Source organism: Dromiciops gliroides, chromosome 5 (genome assembly GCF_019393635.1).
Source record: "Dromiciops gliroides isolate mDroGli1 chromosome 5, mDroGli1.pri, whole genome shotgun sequence".
In the NCBI taxonomy this organism is placed as follows: domain Eukaryota; kingdom Metazoa; phylum Chordata; class Mammalia; order Microbiotheria; family Microbiotheriidae; genus Dromiciops; species Dromiciops gliroides.
Window position 1 is genome coordinate 144,414,906 of NC_057865.1, and position 23,392 is coordinate 144,438,297.

Sequence of the window (23,392 nt, forward strand, 5' to 3'; positions counted from 1 at the left end):
TTAGATGTAAAGAGATGGTATGTCTATGTACATCGCACATTAAGCATATCTGATTTTGTCCACAAACTAGAAAATCCCTTCTAGCCTTATGATTAAATTTTATTTCATGGACATCTTTAAAAAGTAAAAATTATAGTCAAAACATACTGTAAATCTCCTGGATACTATAGTGGTCTCACTCCTTCTGTCAATGATAATTGTTATTTTATATATTTTCTTTATATATTATTATATATTTTTTATAAGAAGATGACCTTTGAGTTAATCAGTATTGCATTTCCTACCAGCTATGAAGACTGCAACCCTTATATGGTTTTAGAGTTCAGTAAGGTTCTTAGAACTTAAATGATTTGACAATGGTCAAAAGCTAGTATCACAGGTAAGATGGAAAACCCAAGTCTTCTTGACTTCACTTTCTCCACTGTACTACATGGACTCTCACAATTTTATTTACTATGTTTAAAAGAAAACTCGATCAGAAATATAATAACCAATTAGGGTTTGGCATATTATGTTACTTAGTTAATAGCAATAATTCCCATGTATAAGATCTTCTATATATTGCCACATAATTTTATTAGCCTAATGTTTAGTTTATTTTGTTTCCTCTAAGTACAGCTAATTTCCTAATGATATTTCCTGGTTTCTTTTATCTTATGCTACCTATGCAGAACTGAAACGTTCAATTTTGCTATTTCTTTTTTTGCTTTGGCATTCCATTATCTTCCATTATCATTGTAGTCACAGCTAAATGCTTCTGAGATATACTGAACCTACATAGCTTTGCTTCCTGTGTACTAACAAGAAAGATATGTCAGACTAAGCCTTTATTTTGGAGCTTCTGACCTAACAATCAATGCTAAATACAGTTCATGGCTGTCACTAATCAAACTTGTCTAGAAGCTCAGTATTTTAATGGGCAGTGGAGATCAGTTCTCATGTTAGTATAGTCATTGATGGAAATGGAGATTATGTTCTCTGGGAAGCCTGACAATCAAACTAGTAGATTATTTGTCTATCTTCTGACCAGATGGTCTTAGTACCAGTTTTCTGTGCTTTCTTCTTTTGTCTACAAAGACCCACACATATGTATATATGCACACATGTGTGTACTTGTTTATAATGATGATAACTTTCTAGAACTTCACTTTTACATATAAATGACACCTGTTTGACATCAGATATCAGAAACAGCCTACAAGCCTGACAAAAGACATTTTGTCACTTTCTTTCCAGCAGTTATAATGAAAGTAAAATAACCCTCAAGATTATAACATTTTCAGGGGCAGCTAGATGGCGCAGTGGTTAAAGCGCTGGCCCTGGATTCAGAAGTACCTGAGTTCAAATCCAGCCTCAGACACTTGACACTTACTAGCTGTGTGACCCTGGGCAAGTCACTTAACCCCAATTACCCCGCCAAAAAAACCCCAAACAAACAAACAAAAAGATTATAACATTTTCAGGAGACTATAACGGGTTCCACAATAATCAGGTACATTTTCTTAAATGTTGGGCTTTGTTCCACACAGCCCTAGTCAACTCCATAAGGACAAATTTCTCCAACAACTATTGGCAAATTTAGAAATTAATTTTAATGGAGCAGCTAGGTGGCACTGTGGATAGAGCACTGACTCTAGAGTCAGGAGGACCTGAATTCAAATGTGGCCTCAGATGCTTGACACTTACTATCTGAGTGTTTGTGGGCAATTCACTTAATCCCAAATGCCTCCCCAAGGAGGGAGGGAAGAGAGATAGGTAGATATATAGGGAGAAAGAGAGAGAGAGAGAGAGAGAGAGAGAAAGAGAGAGAGAGAGAGAGAGAGAGAGAGAGAGAGAGAGAGAGAGAGAGAGAGAGAGAGAGAGAGATCAGTTTTAATGTATCAAACATTATGATACAATGGAAACAAAGTAGTCCTTCCAGAACTAATTATTCCTTTTATAGTACAAGCAAAGAGATCCAATTTGAAATTTACCACTTCAACATACCAAAATTTGTTTTATTTGAAAAGTTTAAAAAGTTTTTCCTTGTTCAAAATTATTAAAAATATTCTGGACCTTGAGGAAGTAAATTTTCATTATCTGAAAAATTCACACTTCATTCATTGATGTTTTTAAACAAACAAGGTACTGTTATATTTGTTGTCTGAAAATCAACTGCTAAAATGTGAATTTAAAAAGAAGATAGAAATGACAAACACTACCCTTAATGCATTATCACCATGCAGGCCAGTGCAAGCACAAAGAAAGCAGACTTACCTGATGCACGTCTAGTAAACCGATTTATCACTGGAGCTATAAGAAAAAAAATGAATATGTGATTAGATAATTTATTTAAAACATGAAAATGGACAAATAAAATATTAAAGTAAACTAAGTTCTTCAATTCTATTGACAAAGGAAACCAAATTTTCTGTTACTTAAACATCAAAACTGCAGTTTGATCGATTATTGTCGTAGTGATCAAAAGCTATATATTCATCAATGTTCATTCATGTCCTTCCTTTTCTTTGTGGGACAAGACCATTTCAGGCATATGGAATAAAGTAAGCGAAGGCAGCAAAGTAGTAGAGGTGTTCAGGGATTGGCAAGTGGGTCATTTTAGCTGTGTAAGATTAGTTTGAAAATATAGGTAGAAGCCAGATTACGTAAAATTCTGAATACCAAGAAAAGAAGTCCAAATTTTATCTGGTAAACAGTGGTGGGTTTGAGCAGAAAAGTGACTTGATTAAATTTGTGCATTAAGGAACTTCATGTAAAATGGAAGAGAAGAGCCAGGCAAACATGGGGAATGTAGCTAAGGAAATGTTAGTATAGAGAGAAGAAAGGGCCTAAACAAGTAGGCAGCAGTGGGAATGGAGAGGTATCATGTGTAGAATTTGTAGTTAGGACCTAGGTTCAAATCCCAGCTCAGTCACATGGGATCTTGGACACATTTCCTAACTCAGTTTCCTCATCTGTAAAAAAGGGCAGAAGGAGAATGGTGGACTAGTTGACCTCTACTATCCCTTCCAGTTCTAAATCTATGATCTCTTTAATTCCTACTTATTCTTTGATGCCTAACTCAATACTCACCTCCTATATGGAAAGCTTTCCTTGATCCCAGAGATAATCTTCCTTGTATACTTCACAAAGCACTTTGTTTTGCAACTATCTAATTCACTCATGTAATAGCTTACTTTATAGTTTCCCATGTTTATGTCTTATTTGTACATGAGGCTACAAATGCCAGGAGGGTAGGGACCATGTCTTTTATCTAAATTTTACATTTCCCCTAGAACCCAGAAGAACATTTGGCATATGAGATGTTTAATAAGTATTTATTGAATAATTGAACATTTCACTCAATAAAGAAGAAATGTAATAAGTATTTATTATGTTGGTAGCATATTACTAGCCATCATGGGTAGGTGGGAACAGGAAAATCAAAAAGGGACAATACATAGTCTTCATCTTAAAGAGGTTGAGGAGAGGACTTTTGCGTACATTTAAATTCCTTAGAACCACTTTTTTTTTTTTTTTTTTTTTTTTTGCTGGGCAATTGGGGTTAAGTGACTTGCTCAGGGTCACACAGCTAGTAAATGTTAAGTATCTGAGGCTGGATTTGAACTCAGGTCCTCCTGAATCCAGGGCTGGTGCTCTATCCATTGTGCCACCTAGCTCCCCCTAGAACCACTTTTAAAACACTATGTCAGCAAATACAAAAATATCCCAAAATGAAGAAGCCACATCAAATATGTGGTACAGAAGAAAAAGTGTTGGACTTTAGTCAACAGAATCCCTTGGTACAAAGACCAGCTCTGTTATTTATTACTTGTGTGACCTTGGGCAAGTCAATTTACTTTCACCTCTCTGGGCCACTGTTTTGTTTGAAAAAGTAAGGAGCTGGGGGCAGCTAGGTGGCACAGTGGCTAAACCGTTGGCCCTGGATTCAGGAGTACCTGAGTTCAAATCTGACCTCAGACACTTGACACTTGCTAGCTGTGTGACCCTGGGCAAGTCACTTGACCCTCATTGCCCTGCAAAAAAAAAAAAAGAAAGAAAAAAGAAAAGGAAGGAGATGGTCAAGATACTCCTCAAGATCTCTCTTCCAAACGTGTGCAAAGAAATGCTAGGATTCAAAATAAACCCATGTTTCAAACCTCATATATAAATGAACAATGATTTGTGTCCTGAATTGAATGGGATTTGAGCTGGCTTGTTTGGAAGACTGAAATTCTTTTAAAGACCTCCAGCTTCCAATGAAGTAAAGACCCATATTTTTAAAATCAATGTTTTCCCTGGGATGTTGTAGGGCCACAGATCATGGAACACTACAGCCTTCAAAGAGCTGAAGTTAAGGATTAACCAAAGAGCAAAGGAGAGACACTGGGTGGGTGAGAACATTCTGTGATGCATTACAAACATGAAAGGATAAAGAATAAATTGTATAAAAGATGTGAATAAAGGAAAAAATACTTCAGAAGTGGTGGTCTGGTCACAGGACATGAGTGAGCCATAACAAATAGACAGCCCCACATACTTCACAGGTATTAGAAATGTCAAAAGAATGTGAGGAAAATCCCCAGACTTTTGCCTTTTACAAACTTATGGGAGGACATGGAATAGTCACATAGATGAGGTCAGAAATGTATTGGAAAACTGGAATATAGTTTGCATTTATATCTCTATGTACATGCTGCATTCTCCCCCCTCCACCCAGTAGAACATAAGCTCATAACAAAAAAAGAAAAAATTGAGGAAGTTGAAAATATTGTTCAAGTTTAAGAAATGAAAGAAGTTAAAGGCTTGTTAACCTTTAAGAAAACTCATAACTATTTATCATGAATATTTTCTTCCAAAATCAAATCAGAAAGCACAAGACATCGAGCACCAAACATTACAAAAACAATGTGATGTTATCTCAATAGACAGGAGATTATATTCTTTTGGGAGTCATAGAAGGTCAGTCAGACCATTGATTAGTTAAAGCAAATGAGAAGAAAGGATAAAGGGAAGATAACACTGGAAGCAAAATCTTTAATCTGACTCATCAGAATGATGCCGAAAAATGGTCAATGGAAAAAAAAAGGCAAAGATGTTGACTTTAACTTTTGACATTTCCTGAAAAAGTTTAACTCCCAAGCCCAGAAACTACCTTAGGTAAAAAATACTTCATGTTGCCAACGAGAGAGATGGAAACTACTTTGGAACACTGGTTTAGAACATAAGCTCACTTGTAAAACCCTATGAGAGATGGATGTCAGAACGTTGCCAACCTCTATCAATATCACATCATAAAAGAGGGATGGCAGGATCCAGCTCACTCACATCATCTGAAGACAATTCATAGATTCCATTGGCAGAAAGATAACACAGAAAAATGAAGGAAGTCTGGCTATGTTTCTAATCTATTTTCTTTGTTAATGATAATGGAGCTACTAGTCTTTAATATATTAAATGAGAAAAGTGAAATAATGTTAACTCAGCAATGGGCTAATATTGCCAGATACTAATGAATGAATGAATAAGCATATTATGTTTGTATTTCATATCTTCTGAATTAAAATGAGGATATTAAAGAATTATTGACTGGCTACAGTTCTTAACCTCCAGGCTCATTTACAACACCCTAAACTCAGGCTTTTTCCTTATGCCTTCCACTTATTCATTATTTATATATGTTGGGTATTCAGGGGTGTCTTGCTAAGGGACATGACCAACACAGCAACTCCTGATTGGTTCCCCTGGCTCAGTGACTATGGCATTGTATTAAAAATGACTGATGACTGATTTGAGAGTCAATCATTGTGTGGGTTCTAAGAGGAGCTGAGTAGAAACAGCTCAATTCCTTTTGGAGCTACATCTAGCACTTTCTTTGCCTTGGGCTTTCAGCAAGAGAGAGTGAGCAGAAGATAGAATTCCTCTCTCCTAAACTGGTGGTAAGAGCAACTATAAACATGTGACAGCTGGAATATATGCTTGTGTATTTAAGGCTGAGTCCTTACCCTCTTATCTTTTCTGGCAGCTAGGCAGCACAGTGGATAGGGTGCTTGGTCTGGAGTAAAGAAGACCTGAGTTCAAATCCTGCTTCAGACACTTTCTAACTGTATAAAGGTTGGCAAGTCACTTAACCTGTTAGCCTCAGTTTCCTCATCTGTAAAATGGGGATAAAAATGGCAACTACTTGACAGGGTTGTTGTAAAGATCAAATGAGGTAACACTTCTAAAGCACTCAGCACAGTGCCTGGCACATATGGGTGCTGAAGAAATGTTTGTTCTCTTCCACTTTGCTAGTAAATTTTTTTTTTTTTTTTAGTGAGGCAATTGGGGTTAAGTGACTTGCCCAGGGTCACACAGCCAGTAAGTGTCAAGTGTCTGAGGCTGGATTTGAACTCAGGTACTCCTGACTCCAGGGCCGGTGCTCTATCCACTGCGCCACCCAGCTGCCCCTGCTGCTAGTAAATTGTTTAAGTGTAAAATGTCTTTTTCTAGGAATCTCAGAATGCTTAATAAATAATTTACTATTTTCTCCTAGTGTTCAAAGAGCACTTTATTTTGGAGGTGATAATAAATTCTAAAATTCGACTAAAACTACAATGAAAGTCTGAAAATTAATTCAGTTCCTTAATCTTAGGGTTCTATCCTCTATCTAGGCAGGCATTTAGGGAATTCTAAAATCTGACTTCAAACTTCTTTTCTAGGCTAATTTTATATGAATTTTCTTCACATACTACGGTATAAGTTTATATAAGAACATAAGTTTCTGGAGGTTAAGGTCTATTTTCATTTTTCTCTATATACCTAGTGTCTAGCATAGTATTAAGGTGACTTCAGGAACTTTACTGCTACTCAGTCAGCTTGGATAATAGGAAAGATTTTAGGTATTTTACTTTTCAAATCTTTAAGAGTCAAAGTCAATGGGAAAATTGGGTTCAGAGTTAAGAAATCAAAGAGGTCGAGTCTCATTAACCAATGGCCATCTACAGGGAAGGAAGCCAGCCTAGGTGAAATAGCATATCACCCTGAAGGAAAGGAAGGAGGCAGCTGGTGCCTGGCATCTCAAAGAACTACCACATACCTAAAGACCTGAACAACGGAGGCCCAAGAGTCCTGGAAATAGACCATCAAGCCTTGCTTCCACCCCCAGCCCATGCAGCCATCATTGAGTGGTGTGGTCCTTGTGGAAAAGGGACCCACCTTCCTTGCCATAACCAATACCAATGGCTAACCGGCGATTACTGATGTACAAGCAGGGAAGCCCAAGTATGCCGGGAGTGGCCGCACTTCCCCAGACAACAGTCCTGCTTTTAGCCCATCCCCCACAACCGACAACGGAGAAGTTGCACTTGTGGAGACTAGACCTGGCAACTGTTTCCGCAGGGACTGTACTCCCTGAATACCCCACAGCCACAGCTACTGAAGATCCAGAAAAGAAAGTTCTCACCACCAAAGCCTTCTGCATCATCAAACCAGTCAACATCAGAAACAGGGAGAGTTTTATCACTAGATGTGACATTAAAGATGTATTACCATCTGTTTTTTATTTTATTTTATTTTTTTTAGTGAGGCAATTGGGGTTAAGTGACTTTCCCAGGGTCACACAGCTAGTAAGTGTTAAGTGTCTGAGGTCGGATTTGAACTCAGGTACTCCTGACTCCAGGGCCGGTGCTCCATCCACTGCGCCACCTAGCTGCCCCAATTACCATCTGTTTTGCCACTGTCTTGAGGACCTCAGGACTTTTCCTTCTGACTTGCTCTTCTGACCCATTTATATGTATTGTTCCCCTTGTTAGAATGTAAGCTCTTTGAGAGCAGGGACTTTCTTGCTTTTGTATCTGTATCCCCAGGCTTAGAGCAGTGCTTTACACACAGTAAGACCTTAATAAATGCCTTTTCTTTTTTCTTTCTTTCTTTCTTTCTTTCTTTCTTTCTTTCTTTCTTTCTTTCTTTCTTTCTTTCTTTCTTCCTTCCTTCCTTCCTTCCTTCCTTCCTTCCTTCCATTCATTCATTCATTTATTCACTCTATGCTACCCAGAAACCTTCTGCCTATATAATCTTCTTATTTTCTTTAAGAAGAGAGTCAAAGACAGTGGTTGTGGAAATTGCCAAACATTCCAAAAAATGAAATGGATTACTATTTTGGGAAATGAACTGGCTAATGATATCATTTATTTGCAACAAGCTTGATCATTAGTTTCTTATAGTCAAGTTCAAAATCAACATGAACTTAGAAGAAAGCATAAGATGAAAAGAATACAATAATAACCCTCAAGAGCAAATCCAATACCACTATTTAAAATAAACCACCCAATTTGAAAAATAGGAAACGGACAAAAGGAAAGACACCATTAACATTTCTTAGAGAGGCTTTTAACCAGCATGAAACAGTCATTACAAATAGCAGGTTAAAAGAAGCCAGAAATCCCCTGAGCCAGCTAACCTTCAATGTCCATGTCAAACAATTTTATATATAACAACCCACACATGTATATATTGTCTCCTACGTTACGAGGATAAGCTTCTTGAGGGCAGAGACTGATCTTTTTGTCTTTGTATTCCTGCAACTGAGTGCCTGAAATGTCACAGGCCCTTAATAAATGCCTCCTGATCAAGGGAAATGGAAACACGAGGCAACCACAGTTTAGAGTACGAGCTCATTCATAAGGAGAAGCAGGTGACAGGAAAGTTTGAGGAGAAGTTGGTATGAGACTCAACTAAGACAAAAAAAAAATCATTCCTAGGGTGACCTAACTGGAAGGAGAGCCATACACATAATTCAATACGGAACAGCCCTCCCCCCACAACATTTCTATAGTGAACCATTCTTATCAGTGACAGCAATATTGGGTACCTGATACATGAACAAGTGACCAGGGTGAGAGAACAGACAACCAAGTGTTACTCTGGTACCACCCCCTCCCATGACTAAGAGTGTCACAGGAAAGACATCAACACTCAGACTTTATGAAAGGTTTATGGGAAAAGGATTGAGCATGAGGAAGCCTGGAGAGGTTGCAAATTTCACTGGAAGACAGAGTTTTCAACCTTTTTGAGGTTACAAGTCTCTAGTATGTGCACTCAGTTGTTCTATAGTTTTCTGAAAGTCTGAAAGTCTTCCTTCAAGTAGTCAAATAGCTACTCATTAGAAAATTAGGTAAAAAAGAAATCCAAGGGAAAAAATACAAACCCAAGAAAACTTAAGGCAGCCTATGAAAATTTAACACAGACAATTCTACAATATGAATCAATCAGAACAGATGTGATCTTCAAATAAAGAAAATAAAGGTTGATAGCTACATATGTGTGTAAAGGTGGTTTGAAATTACCTCTACCTCCTTTAGCCCATTTATCAGATGAGGACACAATGCACTAGGTGTGAACAAGGCCTGAAAAGCTCTATTCAGTGAGAGGCTTGAGCACACCCTAAGGGACTTGTATAAAATGAAGAGCTATCTCAGAATTGAAGTGAGATTTCAGGGTGTGGCACTAGAGAGAGGAGTGGCTGAGCCAAAGAATCAGCAGCCCAGATGCAACTGGTGACCAGGGTGTGAGAAAGAAAGGAGAGACTGAGAAAGACCAACAGCCCCATAGATATCTCAGAGCAGGAGACTAGGCTACTAACTGTACTGCCCTCCTCAAGTACTTAGGAAAATTCCAAGGAAAGGTCTGCTTCCCCCCCCCCAACTTCCCCTTTCAAAACCCATTCATTTTTTATAATTCATTTTATTTTCAAAAAAATTAACAGAAATCCTGCCCCCCCATTCCCCAAAATCCGGGGTGGTGGTGGTGATTTTTCTTATAACAAATATGCATATTCAAGCAAAACAAATCTCTCACTGTCCATATATATGATATATAATATATATTTGTCCATATTATCTCACTGTCCATATTAACATATATAAATATATATATATATGTGTATATATGTATGTCTCATTTTGTACCCTGAATCCATCACCTCTCAGGAGATGGATATATCGCATGAAAGCTATTAGGGGCAAGTGACCACCAGGGATAGAATCAAGAAGGCCTGAACTGAAATCCAGCCCTAGTCACTTACTAGCTGTGTGACCAGGGCAAGTCACTTAACTTCAATTTTCCCCAGTTTGCTCATCAATAAAATGGGGATACTAACACTTACACCTCACAGGGTTGCTGGGAGAATCAAATGAGATAATATTTGTAAAGTACTTGGGATGGAGCTTGGGACAAAGCAGGCACTATAAAAATGTTAACTATCGTTGTTACTGTTTTAGGGTTGTTATTCTTGTTCTAGTTATAACTTGCTCTAGTTGTGCTCACTTCACTCTGCATCAGTTTGTACAAGTCTCTGAAATCTTGTCTCTTTGAAATGCTCTATTTCCTTATTTCTTACAGCAAAACAGTATTCCATTACATTTTTATATTCACAATTTCTTCAGCCATTCCCCAACTGACGAACATCCACTTAGTTTCCATTCTTTTTGCCACCACAAAAGGGGCTGTTTTAATGTTTTGTGCATACAGAACATTTTCATCTTCAGTCTCTTTGGGGCAAAGGCCTAGCAGTGGTTTAGTGAGCTGGGTCAAAGAGCATACATTATTTAGTAACTTTTTGTGGAGAATTCCAAACTGCTTTCTAGAACAGCTGAACACATTCTGAGTCCAACCAATAGTGCATAAATGTGCTGGTTTTCCTACAGAGCCTCCAACATTTGTCATTTTCTTTGTCATCTTTGCCAGTCTGAGGTTGAACCTCAGAATTGGTTTAATTTGTATTTCTCTAATTTGTAGTGACTTGAAGCATTTTTAGTATGGCTAGAGATGGCCTGAGTTTATTCTCATGAGAAATGCCTGTTCATATTCTTAGATTATTTATAAATTGAAGAATGGTTCTTATTCTTATAAATTTGCTTCTATTAAAAGACACTGTAATATACTCTGCTGCTTCTTTACTCAAATGAGTTATGTAACCTTAATTTTGCCTCAACTACAAAGATGCCAGGAGTTACCAAGAGATAAGTATAAGTGTAAATTAAAGTAGAGAGCCAGACCTCTGCCTAAATATTAGGAATTTTTCTAACTGGGCAATTGTGATTGTACTCTTAAATTTTAATTTAAAACAAACTCCCTAAACAGAGGTTCCTAATCTTATTTGTGTCATGGACTTCTTTGGTGGTCTGGTGAAGCCTATGGACCTCTTCTTAGAATGTTTTAAATGCATCAAATAAAATTCATAGGGTTATAAAGAAAACCAATTATATTGATATAATCAACCAATTAGCATTTATTAAGTGCCTACTATGTGTCAGGCAGTACGTCAAGCACTGGGGATACAAAGAAAGGCAAAAGACAGCGCAAGGAAGAGAATGTGCAAACAGCAATGGAAAAACAATATATACAGGAGCTCACCCAGAAAGAAGGCAGTAAGATTAAGGAGAGCTAGGAAAGCCTTCTTGTAGAAGTTATAAATAACAATAGCAACAAAACAGAAAAAACCCAAACAAGTTCATGGATTCCAGATTAAGGACATTGCCTTAAAACACAAGGGAGGAAATAATGTAGAGAAATGTCTGTAGGCTTGAAACAAGCTCATAATAGTAACACGAGTATTAGAAATACGTGTGTGCACAAGAATACATGCCCTTAAACATCGAAGAGAAATTCCTAGTAAGTGCAAGAAACACTCTGAGCTGGTATATATAGTAGTGTAGTCTCATTTTAAATTGAACTAAATGATCTAGGTTAATTAAATGTGCTTTTTTGGGAAACAGTTCTATTTGGGCTGAGGTGACATATACATAATAATCTTCTTGGACTCAGTTGAATAATTAGCACCCTTAACATTTCATTTGCCACTTTTTCTAGCAAACAAACACTCTCTGATTCTATAAAGTAACTAAATAAAAATTCAAAAGAATGTGTGAATCGAAACAAACACTGATTACTTGTGACATACTGTTTAGTTTAATATTCATTGATTCTTCACCAAATCTTGAAAGTTACTCCATCCAACATTCCCCCACTCCTAAACCCCTCCAGTCCCCACAGTGGTCATGCAACCCTCTGCCAGAACATCTTCAGTGAAGCTACCCTACAGGTCAGATTATTCCATTTTTTAAAGAAAGACAAGTCTAATAATAACTAATGTTTATGTACCTTTTTAAGTTTTCAAAGTACCTTCTATGCATTAACTCCTTTGAGTCTCACAACAACCCTGTGAGGTCAGTACTAGAAGTATTACTGTCTCCCAATCTGTGGATGGGAGAACCAAGCCTAAGGAAGAGAGGGTGACTTGTACATGGTACTATCACTAGTATGAAAAGCACTCTAATCATTATGGAACACTTTTCCCCTTGAAGTCATGTTTAATCTCGTCCTTAGATTAAACCAAAATCTGCTTCCCTATAAATTCTAACCATTGTTCCTAACTGAGCCCCTCACTAAAGTCTTACAGAATAATAAGTCCCTCAACCACCTGACAATTCTACAAATATATGGACGTGTACCCTGTCTGCTCTTGTCTCTTCTTCAGGCTAAAACATCCCCAAATGCTCGAACTTTTCAATTCAACAAATGACAGTGTTTCATATTCTCAGCATCCTCATCATACTTCAACTTATTAGTAACTCAATTTGTCTAGTGCACAGAATTGCACACAGTACCCAAGCCAGAGTATGGTCTGATCAGCAGGGAGTGGCAGGAAGCCACAGTATTTCTAATGCTGGATGCTACTATTCTTTTTATCCTAAGTGGTAGGACATAATTGAAGACCTGTATTCAAATTTTGCCTCTGATACACCAGCTAGGACCCTGGGCAAACCACTTAAACTCCAGTCTACTTTAATAATGAAGTTCCCTACACAGATAGAATTACAGGTTAGCATCACCTCCCCTCAAAAAACAAACAAGAAAACCCACAATGTGATAACCATTGAGATTTTCATATAACCTGTTTTAACCCATAGGTCCCTATTCCTTCACTTACAAATTGATTTTGTGAGGTGCAGAATTTCTTCCATACCATCCTTCCCCTCCCACACTTTCTCCCTTTGCCCTCTTTTCTTTCTCCTTTAATGGCATCTGCCCACCATCTAGAATAAGATTGTAGGACGGAAGCTGCTGGATCCCTCCAACTGAACCTATTTCTTTCTGGGGTTCTCAAATAATTGTATGCCTGTCAAGAAATTACACCTCTCCCACCCTGCCCCAGCCTCCTCATTACTGGGTACAAGATTCCTAGGAACAATTCAGTCTCCTGAAAAAAGTAAAAGTGGAGGAAGATGACCCTGGAGGATCTGTTGGGAAGACAAAGCTGACCCTGAGACTTCTCCCTGTGTGTTCTGAAGAGAGCTCCAAGATTTTAGGTGAAGAAGCATAGAGCTTAGATCAAAATACACTCCAAATCATCATGCCCAAGACGATGCAGAACTGGCTGAAATAATAGCTTTTTGAGAATATTCTCCTTTTTTCAAGACTACTCTTCAGGAGGCAGCTAGGTGGTGCAGTGGATAAAGCATTGGCCCTGGATTCAGGAGGATCTGAGTTCAAATACAACCTCAGACACTTGACACTTACTAGCTGTGTGACCCTGGGCAAGCCACTTAACCCTTACTGCCCCACCCCCACCCCCCAAAAGACTAGTCTTCATCAGGAACACAACATGGATCAATACAAGGGAAAAGTTGATGAGTTCCTGAGACTTGGATCCTAGGAATCAAGTGACATTCAAGGAGGCAGTTATGGATTTCTCCCAGTAGGAATGGAAGTAAGTGGAACTTACTGAGAAAGTTCTGTAAAAGAGATGATGCTCGAGACTGACAAGAACTTGGTTATGCCAGAGATTGTAGTTTCCAAATCTAATGTCATCTTTGGAACAAATGAAAGATCCATGTATGCCCAATGTACAGAAGACTGAAAAGGAAGATGCCCATGAATCACCCATCCAGACTAGGTGACCAGACCTGAGACCAAGGCATTAACTCCAAAGTAGAGAATTTCTGAAAAGTTGTCATTTCAAAGTCTAATAATGGAAAAATCCATCAAGAGTGGTCCCTTGAACTCTTTTTTTTTTTTCAGCTCTTTCGACCAATTTATTTTATAGCCACTTAAAATATCATCCAACAAAGGACAATGTTTACAGCTGGGACAGGTGTACACAACGCAAAGGTATTTTACAGTCCATCGTGCCCACTGAATAATAACTTTGCTGCTGAAATTTCTTAAAACTTACCAAACTTAAAAAAAAAAGCTGAACAATACAAGAGGAGGGGAATATTTCGGTGTGATCTGTTCTTTCCAATTTGCTTTTTTAAAAAAGGAAAAATGTCCTGTTTCCCCCCAAACCAGTAATAAGCAAGAACTACATGCAGCAGTATGGATGTTAAGACATTTCTCAAAGTCTTTGCAAATAAGTCCAAGGTGGAGGATGAGATGGGGAGGAAATCAATAGAGAAACATTGCTATAGACACCATAATACACAATAAATTTAGATAATTTAAAATAAAAAAGGGGGGAGGGGAGGCAAGAGGCAGCATTTCAGCAGCAAAGTGCTCAATAAAAAGTATATTGTAGAGGGGTAAATACAAGGAATTTGGGGGAGGGTAGGAAAAGGGATCAGCAGGATGGACGAAGGCCTCAAAGGAAATACGGCGTAGTTGTTCTAGGAGGAATTACACGTTCTGAATCTGGAACTGCCCGGAATAACTTTGGTTCTCTTGTATTTACATCTTTGAAGACCATGATTGAGGCGATATTTCCACAACGGTAGCAACAATTGGGAGCTGACCATACTGTCACCAGCTTTTCATCAAACATAAATTTATACCCTTCATGTACCAGTTGATGTGCTCTGCAGATGAGTTTTAAGGTGTTGATGTGAACAAACTCGTTTGTGACCTTTGCTCCAAAAAGCCAACCTGCTCCCCGAGGACTAATTGCCCAAGTATCTACATCTTCAGGATCTGACCACACCAAATCACAAAATGCTCCTTTGTGAGGAATTTCCTGATTCCTTTCAATGGTTCGGATTTGATCCAGTGTTTTGATGTCTGGAGAGAGACCACCATGGATGCATAAAATCTGCTCATCTATTAAAGCTGCTACTGTGAGCATATCAAAGACTTTGGTACAATATCTCCAAGCATTAGCATTCCCATATTTGGTTTGGCATTCATCATAAAATCCATAAACCTGTGTTATCTGTCTACTCTCGTGATTTCCTCGCAAGAGTGTAATGCGATCAGGCCATTTAGCCTTTAGTGCAAGAAGGTAAGTGAAGGTCTCCAAACTGTAGTAACCTCTGTCTACAAAATCGCCCATAAATATGTAGGCAGAGAAACCCGAGAAAGTGTAGACATGGTAGAGACAAAGCAATTCTCTATTGCTTAAGGACCACTAGGCACCAGGAGCTTCCTGGACAGAAGCTATATTATAAACTCTTTCCTCCTCTCCACCACAGACCATAAGGCAACAATCTAGTAAATCTAGTATTCTTTCAAATCATTCTTAGAAAGCTGAAGCCTTTTCTTCTCTGGACTCCTGGAGAGCCCATTTACCTTTATTTTAAATATAATTTTGTCTTTATCAAGAGTACTAACCATAAGCTTTATTAGTCCAGTTATACTTATTTGAACTATAGCTGGAAGGAGGCAACCAAAGGGGAAACATCTCTAGGGAAGAGAGAGAGAGATCTAACAACAGGTTCTTTTCACCAAAACCCTATTTCTGCTTGGAAGTTTGGGAGATAAAAAGATAAAGAGAATTTCATATCCATTCATACCACTTCTTAGAAAAGAGAATTTTGCAGTCAGTGACAGAGAGAAGGAATAAAAATGAGAATGGATGAATTAGCTCATTACCATGCCATCCTTTAATACTGCTGTGTGTGCATTTTATGAATCTTTTGCCTCATGAGAAAGAATTGGAAGGGAGAGTACTTGTGATTTAATCTTCTACTTAGCTGCAACTTCCTATATTATAATTATTACTAATGGTATTAAGATCATTAAAGATGAACAGAACCATGGACTCCATATAAAGAAATGTAAAGACAAAAATTTATGGAGGGATTCATTCTGTCTTTACTTTCTGTGGGGTTGAAAAATTACAGGTTGGGGCAGCTAGGTAGCGCAACAGATAAGGCACTAGCCCTGGATTCAGAAGGACCTGAGTTCAATTCTGGCCTCAGACACTTGACACTTACAAGCTGTGTGACCCTGGGGAAGTCACTTAACACTCAGTGCCTTGCAAAAAAAAGGGAGAGAAAAAAAGAGGAAAATTTCAAGTTGGTGGATCTCCTGCATAAAACCAAATACTAATAACAGCAAACTAGGATAGATATAGGTTTGTTGTTAACATATATTTACTTTTTCTCAAAAACTTTGATGTTAGATGATAGCAATAATTTGTCAACTTTATTCAGCAACATTTTGCCAATTTATATTTCTGGCACCACCTTCATAAATGTTTTCACTAGAAACATCTGCTTTGTTTGAATTAAGTAGCTATCTTTTTGTTACTTCTACAACATTTACCTAAAATTCCAAACAAGTGCATGAAAATTTTTATAAGATAATCTCAAGAAAACACCCAGGAAATGTCCCATGAACTCACAGATTTTATGTATATATGTATTAAGTGAGAGGCAGAGTGGTAAGGTGGATAGCAGAGCTAGCTTCTGTGTCATCAAGAGTCGTTTGGGCTAAATGACATTTGAACAGTCTTATCTCTTGGTGCTTCTAGGCAACCCTCCAAAACTGTAAGTTGCAGAAAAGCTGCCTTTATCCACTCTGCTGGAAGGTATAGTCTCACTGGGAGTTGCCTACATAAATGAAATCACAGGTCCAAACAAAAAAAGGGGGGGATATTTAACTTATTAAAATTGGAATAAAGTAACAAGACTGAGCAAATTCCACCGCCAAAATCCCCAAAGCTATTAGAAGCTAGAAACACATGAAAGTCTTAAGCATTAAATCTAGGCTTAAAAGGATCTGTTCAAGTCTTTAAAGAAAAAATAATTCCAGAAGTGTTTTTTTTTTCTTTTAAAAACACATTTCATTGATTTCTATTGTCTTTGCAACACAGTAAAACATTTTTTATTTATTTTTTTTTGCAGGGCCATGAGGGTTAAGTGACTTGCCCAGGGTCACACAGCTAGTAAGTGTCAAGTGTCTGAGGCCAGACCTAGCTGCCCCCAAACATTATTTTCAGACTTAATTTAACCAGGGGTGGATTTAGTAGATTGAGCAGGGGTAGGGAATCTACTATCTCGAAGCCCTACCACAAAAGTACAGAGCAGGATAGCTCAAAAGAGATAAAGATATTTAACCCTTCATTTATAAATCTTTTCCTAAGAAATTGTGAAATTTTCTGCTTTTTAATTTTTAAATCTTTATAAAAAGGGAGAAAGCTATGCCACTTAAATTAAGAAAAAATTACTCTAATAACTCTAGAGGCCACTCCGGGGTTACTTTTTTTTTTTATCACTTATTACTTTGTCAGTACTTTGAAATTATTTCATTGTTTTGTTTTCCCTAGTCAACTCTAGTTTTGTACATTGCTGATGAAGTTTTATTTGTTAAGAACTTGTCATTTCTCTAATTTCTGAAGCTTCCCACTAAGTTGGGTTATGAAAGACATTGTTTTTCATATAAATTTATTTTAATTTTTATTAACAAGACTAAGTTTTCAAGTATATAAATGGCATTAAAAGAAAAATAAGCATGTGATAAAACAAAAAAAAGTCTTGTGTTATTGTAATTGATTGTATCTATCCTCATTAATTTATGGTATTCACTGTTAATTGCACTCACAAAAGATGGGTCTGTTGACTTCAACAAATGAAGGAATACAAAAGTTTAATTTGTGCCAAGCTTTGTGCTAAGCACTGGGGACACAAATACAAAGGCAGAGAAATACATCCCTGGTTGTTGTCCTGACACCTTTTAATCTAACTTTTCTGTATCCGGTGCATGGATCAGTGGCCTATAACTACATAGTTATGCTCAGTGTGTATGATGGCTTTCGGAATATGCTATCACTTCATATAAAAAGTCCCACATTACGATGAATTCTTCATTTTCACGCTTAGAGTAGAATAAAATAACATGATGTTCATAAGCCATAATTCGTCCAGTCTTTCCCAGTGTTAGGGTATACAAATACAAATAACATTTCAAGGAATACTTTCATAGAGATGGGGCTTTTCTGTCAATAATCTCCTTGGGTTATAGTTCTGGGACTGGAAGCACTGGTTCAAAGGGTAGTCATATTTTATAACTCACTCTATAAGTAATTCCATATTCCAATTCACAAATTCTCCACCAATGCAATATGTGCCTGGAACACCAAAGCATACCAACAGTGAATTTTAACTTTTATTATCCTTACCCACTGCCTGGGTGCTAAGTGGAGTATTTGCATATCTGAGTTTTATAGGTTTTAAACATTTTTTTTTCAAGGCAGGTAGGCAGTATAGTGGTTAGAGAACCAGGCCTGCAGTTAGAAAGACGTGAACTCAGCTTCAGATCCAGCTTCAGATATTTCCTAGCTGTGTGACCCTGGGCAAGTCACTTAATTTCTGTTTGCCTCAATTTCCTCAACTATATAATAGAGGTAACAACAGCACCCACCTTGCAGGATGGTTGTGAAGATCGAATGAGATAATGCTTGTCAAGTCCTTAGCACAGTGACCAGAAAATAGTAGTTGCTATATAAATGCTTGTTGCCTTCCCTTTTCTTTTAAGTAGGGCCTGCTATTTTGCTTCTTTTACAAAACTCAATATTCAAAGATTTTAACCATTTATCTTTTATAGCTTTTATAAATTTGTTGCTTTCTTATAAATCTTAGATGTCATACTTCAGGTTCAATGCAAAGATTTTTCTCTTTGAACTCCTTTCCTTCCCATTCAGGAAGTCAGGAAGACCTGAGTTCAAATTCAGCCCCAGACACTTACTAGCTGTGTGATCCTGAGCAAGTCATTAAAATACTGTTTCCCTCAGTTTCCTTATCTGCAAAATGGGGATAATAACAGCACCTACTTTCCAGGGTTATCATGAGGATGAAATGAGATAATATTTGTAAAGCACTTAGCACAGTGCCTGGCACACAGTAGGTGCTATATAAATGTTGGTAATTATGATTTTATGATCACTATTATTATTATTATAAATGAACTGTTTTTACTCTATAAAAGTTTCTTAATATGACCAGATTCATCTATTTTCTTTTAATTTCCTCTAAGTCATAGCCCAAGAATTTATCCTTTCCAGAGTTATGAAAAATATATCGGGGGCAGCTAGGTGGCACAGTGGATAAAGCATCAGGCCCTGGATTCAGGAGGACCTGAGTTCAAATCTGGCCTCTGACACTTGACACTTACTAGCTGTGTGACCCTGGACAACTCACTTAACCCTCATTGCTCCCCCCCCAAAAAAAAAATCACAATCCCTTATTCTCTAGTTTTTTGCATTTTTTTTCACATTTGTAGGTCATTGGTCCATTCAGAAGCCCATGGCATAAGGGGCTAATTCTGTTTCCCTTTTTTTCATCAAACTTTTGCCCAGTTTTGCCATTCTTTCCCTAAACAATGACCGCATTTCCTAAGTGTTCTGTGATTTTAGATTTCTCAAAGAGCAAACAAACTGTATGCAGTTTTAGCTCATTACTGCCTAACCTGTACCATTAATCTTTCTCAAAATGTCATCACCAAGACTTTAATATTAATGATTTGATATACGGGGCCCTAAATGCCACTGTTTTTATATAGCTTTAGACCAGGAAGGGATCTCAAAAATAATTTTTAAAGAAACTGAAACTAGAAAAGTTAAGTAAATTGCCTAAGGTCATACATGTAGCAACTGAAAGAGAGAACTTGAACTGAGGACCTTTGACTTCTGACCCAGTTAGTTCTTTTTTCCATTGTACAACACATAATTGCTCACTACTCTTTAGGGATTTTCTTTAATTCTTTGCTATTTGTTGCCATTGACCTTTCTCATATTTATTTTAGCAATTTAGTTTACCTTTTCACTTTGGTTTAATTTTATTGGTTGTCAACAAAAACAGACAAATAGAAAAACCTGGTTCTGTTTTGGTTCTTAATTCAATTGGTTGTGAGTGTGATGTTTTTAAAAATGATTTTTTTCTTTCATAGACACAGATGGAAGGAACTTTGTTATTTTAGAATAAGGAAAACCATAGAAAGGTTAAATTACTTGTCCAAGGTCACATAGATTGTAGGTATTCTGCTCCAAATCCTGGACTCTGAATTTTCACTGATTTTTCCTCTGATCTTAGAGATATCTTTTTTTAGCTTTTCCTAACTTATCAACATTCTGATTTCTTAAACTGCAAATTCAATTTCCCTTTATTTTGTTAATATAAGCATTCAAGAAAATAGGTTCACTTATATGAACTACTTTAGCTACATTCCATAAAATTTGATGTTCCATTGTCGTCATTATCTTTCATTTTTAATTGTTTCTATGAATTGGTATTTGATACAATCATTCTTAAGTTAATTATTTTTACTTTCTATTTAGGCCTCCATCTTTTGATCTTATTACCATTACTGAATTGAGTTGAAGTAATGTTCATAAAATTTCTGCTATTCTCCTTTTATGAATTCTTTATATCCTAGAATACAATTAATTTTTGTAGATGTTCCCCGTACATCTGAATAAGAAGTAAATTGTCTATAAATCCATCCCACCCTCTTTATGATGTAGCAAATGTATTTTTTCCCATTCTGTTCAGTCTAGTAATTTGTTTCTTATTTATATTTGTTAGCCTTTTAGTCAGTTTCCTCTGTTAAATGAAGATAGCAGCCCCCAACTCAACTCGTTCACAGGGTTGTTGTGAGAATCGGTTTTGATAGTATATGAAGGCACTTTGCAAATCATAAAGAACTATATAAATGTAGGATATTATCTATTATTCCTCATTGAAAATGTATGAACCATTTCTATCTAGAGAGAAATTGTCATTTTATTTGCTCTCTTGTTTCATAATGTCTTTTGAACTGACATTACCTTTGGCTGGCTGGTAGGGTATTATGGGTACTGAATCAAACTAGGGAAGCTCTTCTAGGGGGTTCATGGGTAAGGAGCTACTCCAAGGTGTTACATAAAATCTACTTTACTTGTCTTTAGTTAATATAATTCCAGATCTTATATACAAAGAAATGCCTCAAGCCTCAGAAAACAAATTAAAGTCCAGGCTTTACAGAAACTGGTTCCGACACCTGTCCACAACAGTACTTTAGTTTTGAAATTATTTTAATTATTATTTTGTTTTTGCTGTTAATGTTACGATCTTTCCCCTACCCCTTCCCCTGTGCCTTTTTTACCAAACATTTCTTTTTAGCACTTTCTATGACCTAGGTACTAGGGATACATAGCCCAAAGTCCCTGCCCTCAAGGAGTTTACATTCTTTTTTTTTTGGTGAAGCAATTGGGGTTAAGTGACTTGCCCAGGGTCACACAGCTAGTGAGTGTTAAGTGTCTGAGGCCAGATTTGAACTCAGGTCCTCCTGACTCCAGGGCCGATGCTCTATCCACTGTGCCACCTAGCTGTCTCGGAGTTTACCTTCTAATGGAGGAAATAGCAGATACAGATACAGACATAGATATATAGATATGCATACATGTATCTATGTTTATACAAAACACAGATAAAAGGTAATCTTGGAGGGAATTAGAATCTATGGGGGCCGGGAAAGGTCTCATTTACATGGTGGCAATGGATTTTAAAAACAGTAGGTAAGGAAGGAAAGCATTTCAGACATAAGAATGGCCTGTGAAAAGTCCCAGAGGTGGCAGATGGGGTGTTGCATATGAGGAACAGCAAGAAGGCCAGTATGACTGGATTGCCGAATATGTGGAGGGGAATAATGTATGAGAGGATGGGGTCAGGTTATCAAGGGCTTTGGATGCCAAACAGAGGAGCTGGTAAATACCAACTACCAAATAAATGAATAAATAACAAATGTTCCTAGATATATTTGGGAGTCACTGAAATTTACTGAATGACATGGTCAGACTTGCACTTTAGGAAAATCACTCTGGCCTTCATTGTGTGGGGGATGGATTGGAATAGAGAAAGACTTTAGAAAGGGCAATCAAGTAGGAGGCTATTATAACAGTTCAGGTCAAAGGGGATAAAAGTTGAGCTACAGTGGTAAGCTATATGAGAAGAGGGTACAGATAGTCAAAGAATATATGCGCGGGGGGGGGGGGGCAACTAGGTGGTGCAGTGGATAAAACACCGGCCCTGGATTCAGGAAGACCTGAGTTCAAATCCAGCCTCAGATACTTGATACTAGCTGTGTGACCCTGGGCAAGTCACTTAACCCTCATTGCCCCATGCAAAAAACCCCCCAAAACCCAAAAACAAAAACAAAAAGAGTATATGCACAACATTAATTCCAATTCCTTGGGATTATTCACTTATCTCTGAGGTGGTTTTCGGTTTTGGTTTTTAATGTGCTTACCCCCTCCTCATTCTTTCCCTCATCATTAGTTAAGTATTTTGTCTCCCAACACAAACTTGCTTATTCCATACCATTGTTGTTGTTGTTAAGTTGTTCAGTCCTGTCTGACTCTTCATGAACCATAGCACTCCAGGCCCTTCTATCCTCCGCTATCTCCCAAAGTCCATCCAAGCTCATGTTCGTCGGTTCCACAACACCATCTATCCATCTCATCCTCTGCCATCCCCTTTTCCTTTTGCCTTCCATCTTTCCTAATATCTGGGTCTTCTCCAATGAGTCTTGTCTTCTCATTATGTGGCCAGGATATTTAAGCTTCAGCTTCAGTATTTGACCTTCCAATGAATAGCCTGAATTAATTTCTTTGAGTATTGACTGATTTATCTCCTTGCTGTCCACAGGACTCTCAAAACTCTTCTCCAGCACCACAATGTGAAAGCATTGATTCTGTGGTGCTCAGTTTTCCTTACAATCCAACTCGCATAGCCATATGTTACTACTAGAAAAACCACAACTTTGACAATACAGACCTTTGTCAGCAAGATGATGCCTCTGCTTTTTAGTCTGCTGTCCAGATTTGCCAAAGCTTTCCTTCCAAGGAGCAAGCGTCTTTTAATTTTATGGATGCAGTCACCATCTGCAGTGATCATTGAGCCCAAGAATATAAAATTTGACATTGCTTCCATTTCTTTTCCTTCTATTTACCAGGAAAATGTGGCCAGCTGCCATGATCTTAGTTATTTGTTCTGGTAAAAGCTGGCTTTTACACTTTCCTTTTTCACTTTCATCAAGAAGCTTCTTGGGGCAGCTAGATGGCGCAGTGGATAGAGCACCGGACCTGGAGTCAGGAGTACCTGAGTTCAAATCTGGCCTCAGACACTTAACATTTACTAGCTGTGTGACCCTGGGCAAGTCACTTAACCCCAATTGCCTCACTTAA

At 37.6% G+C, this 23,392-nt stretch overlaps 2 protein-coding genes across 2 annotated transcripts in view; both read right to left on the reverse strand.

Moving 5' to 3' along the window:
- Positions 1-23,392, reverse strand: part of PRKAR2B (protein kinase cAMP-dependent type II regulatory subunit beta) — a 148,355-nt gene that overhangs the window by 99,767 nt on the left and 25,196 nt on the right. The window contains exon 2 of the mRNA XM_043968323.1: positions 2,257-2,292. Coding sequence (XP_043824258.1) covers positions 2,257-2,292 — 36 coding nt within the window. The remainder of the gene's footprint in view (positions 1-2,256; positions 2,293-23,392) is intronic.
- Positions 14,156-15,286, reverse strand: LOC122729440 (serine/threonine-protein phosphatase 6 catalytic subunit-like). The gene has a single exon (XM_043968324.1). The coding sequence runs from the start codon at positions 15,281-15,283 to the stop codon at positions 14,600-14,602; it is 684 nt and encodes a 227-aa protein (XP_043824259.1). The 5' UTR covers positions 15,284-15,286; the 3' UTR covers positions 14,156-14,599.

Excerpts from the sequence above, each read along its gene's own strand:
- LOC122729440 (XM_043968324.1), bottom strand. The coding sequence starts at position 15,283 with ATGGGCGATTTTGTAGACAGAGGTTACTACAGTTTGGAGACCTTCACT.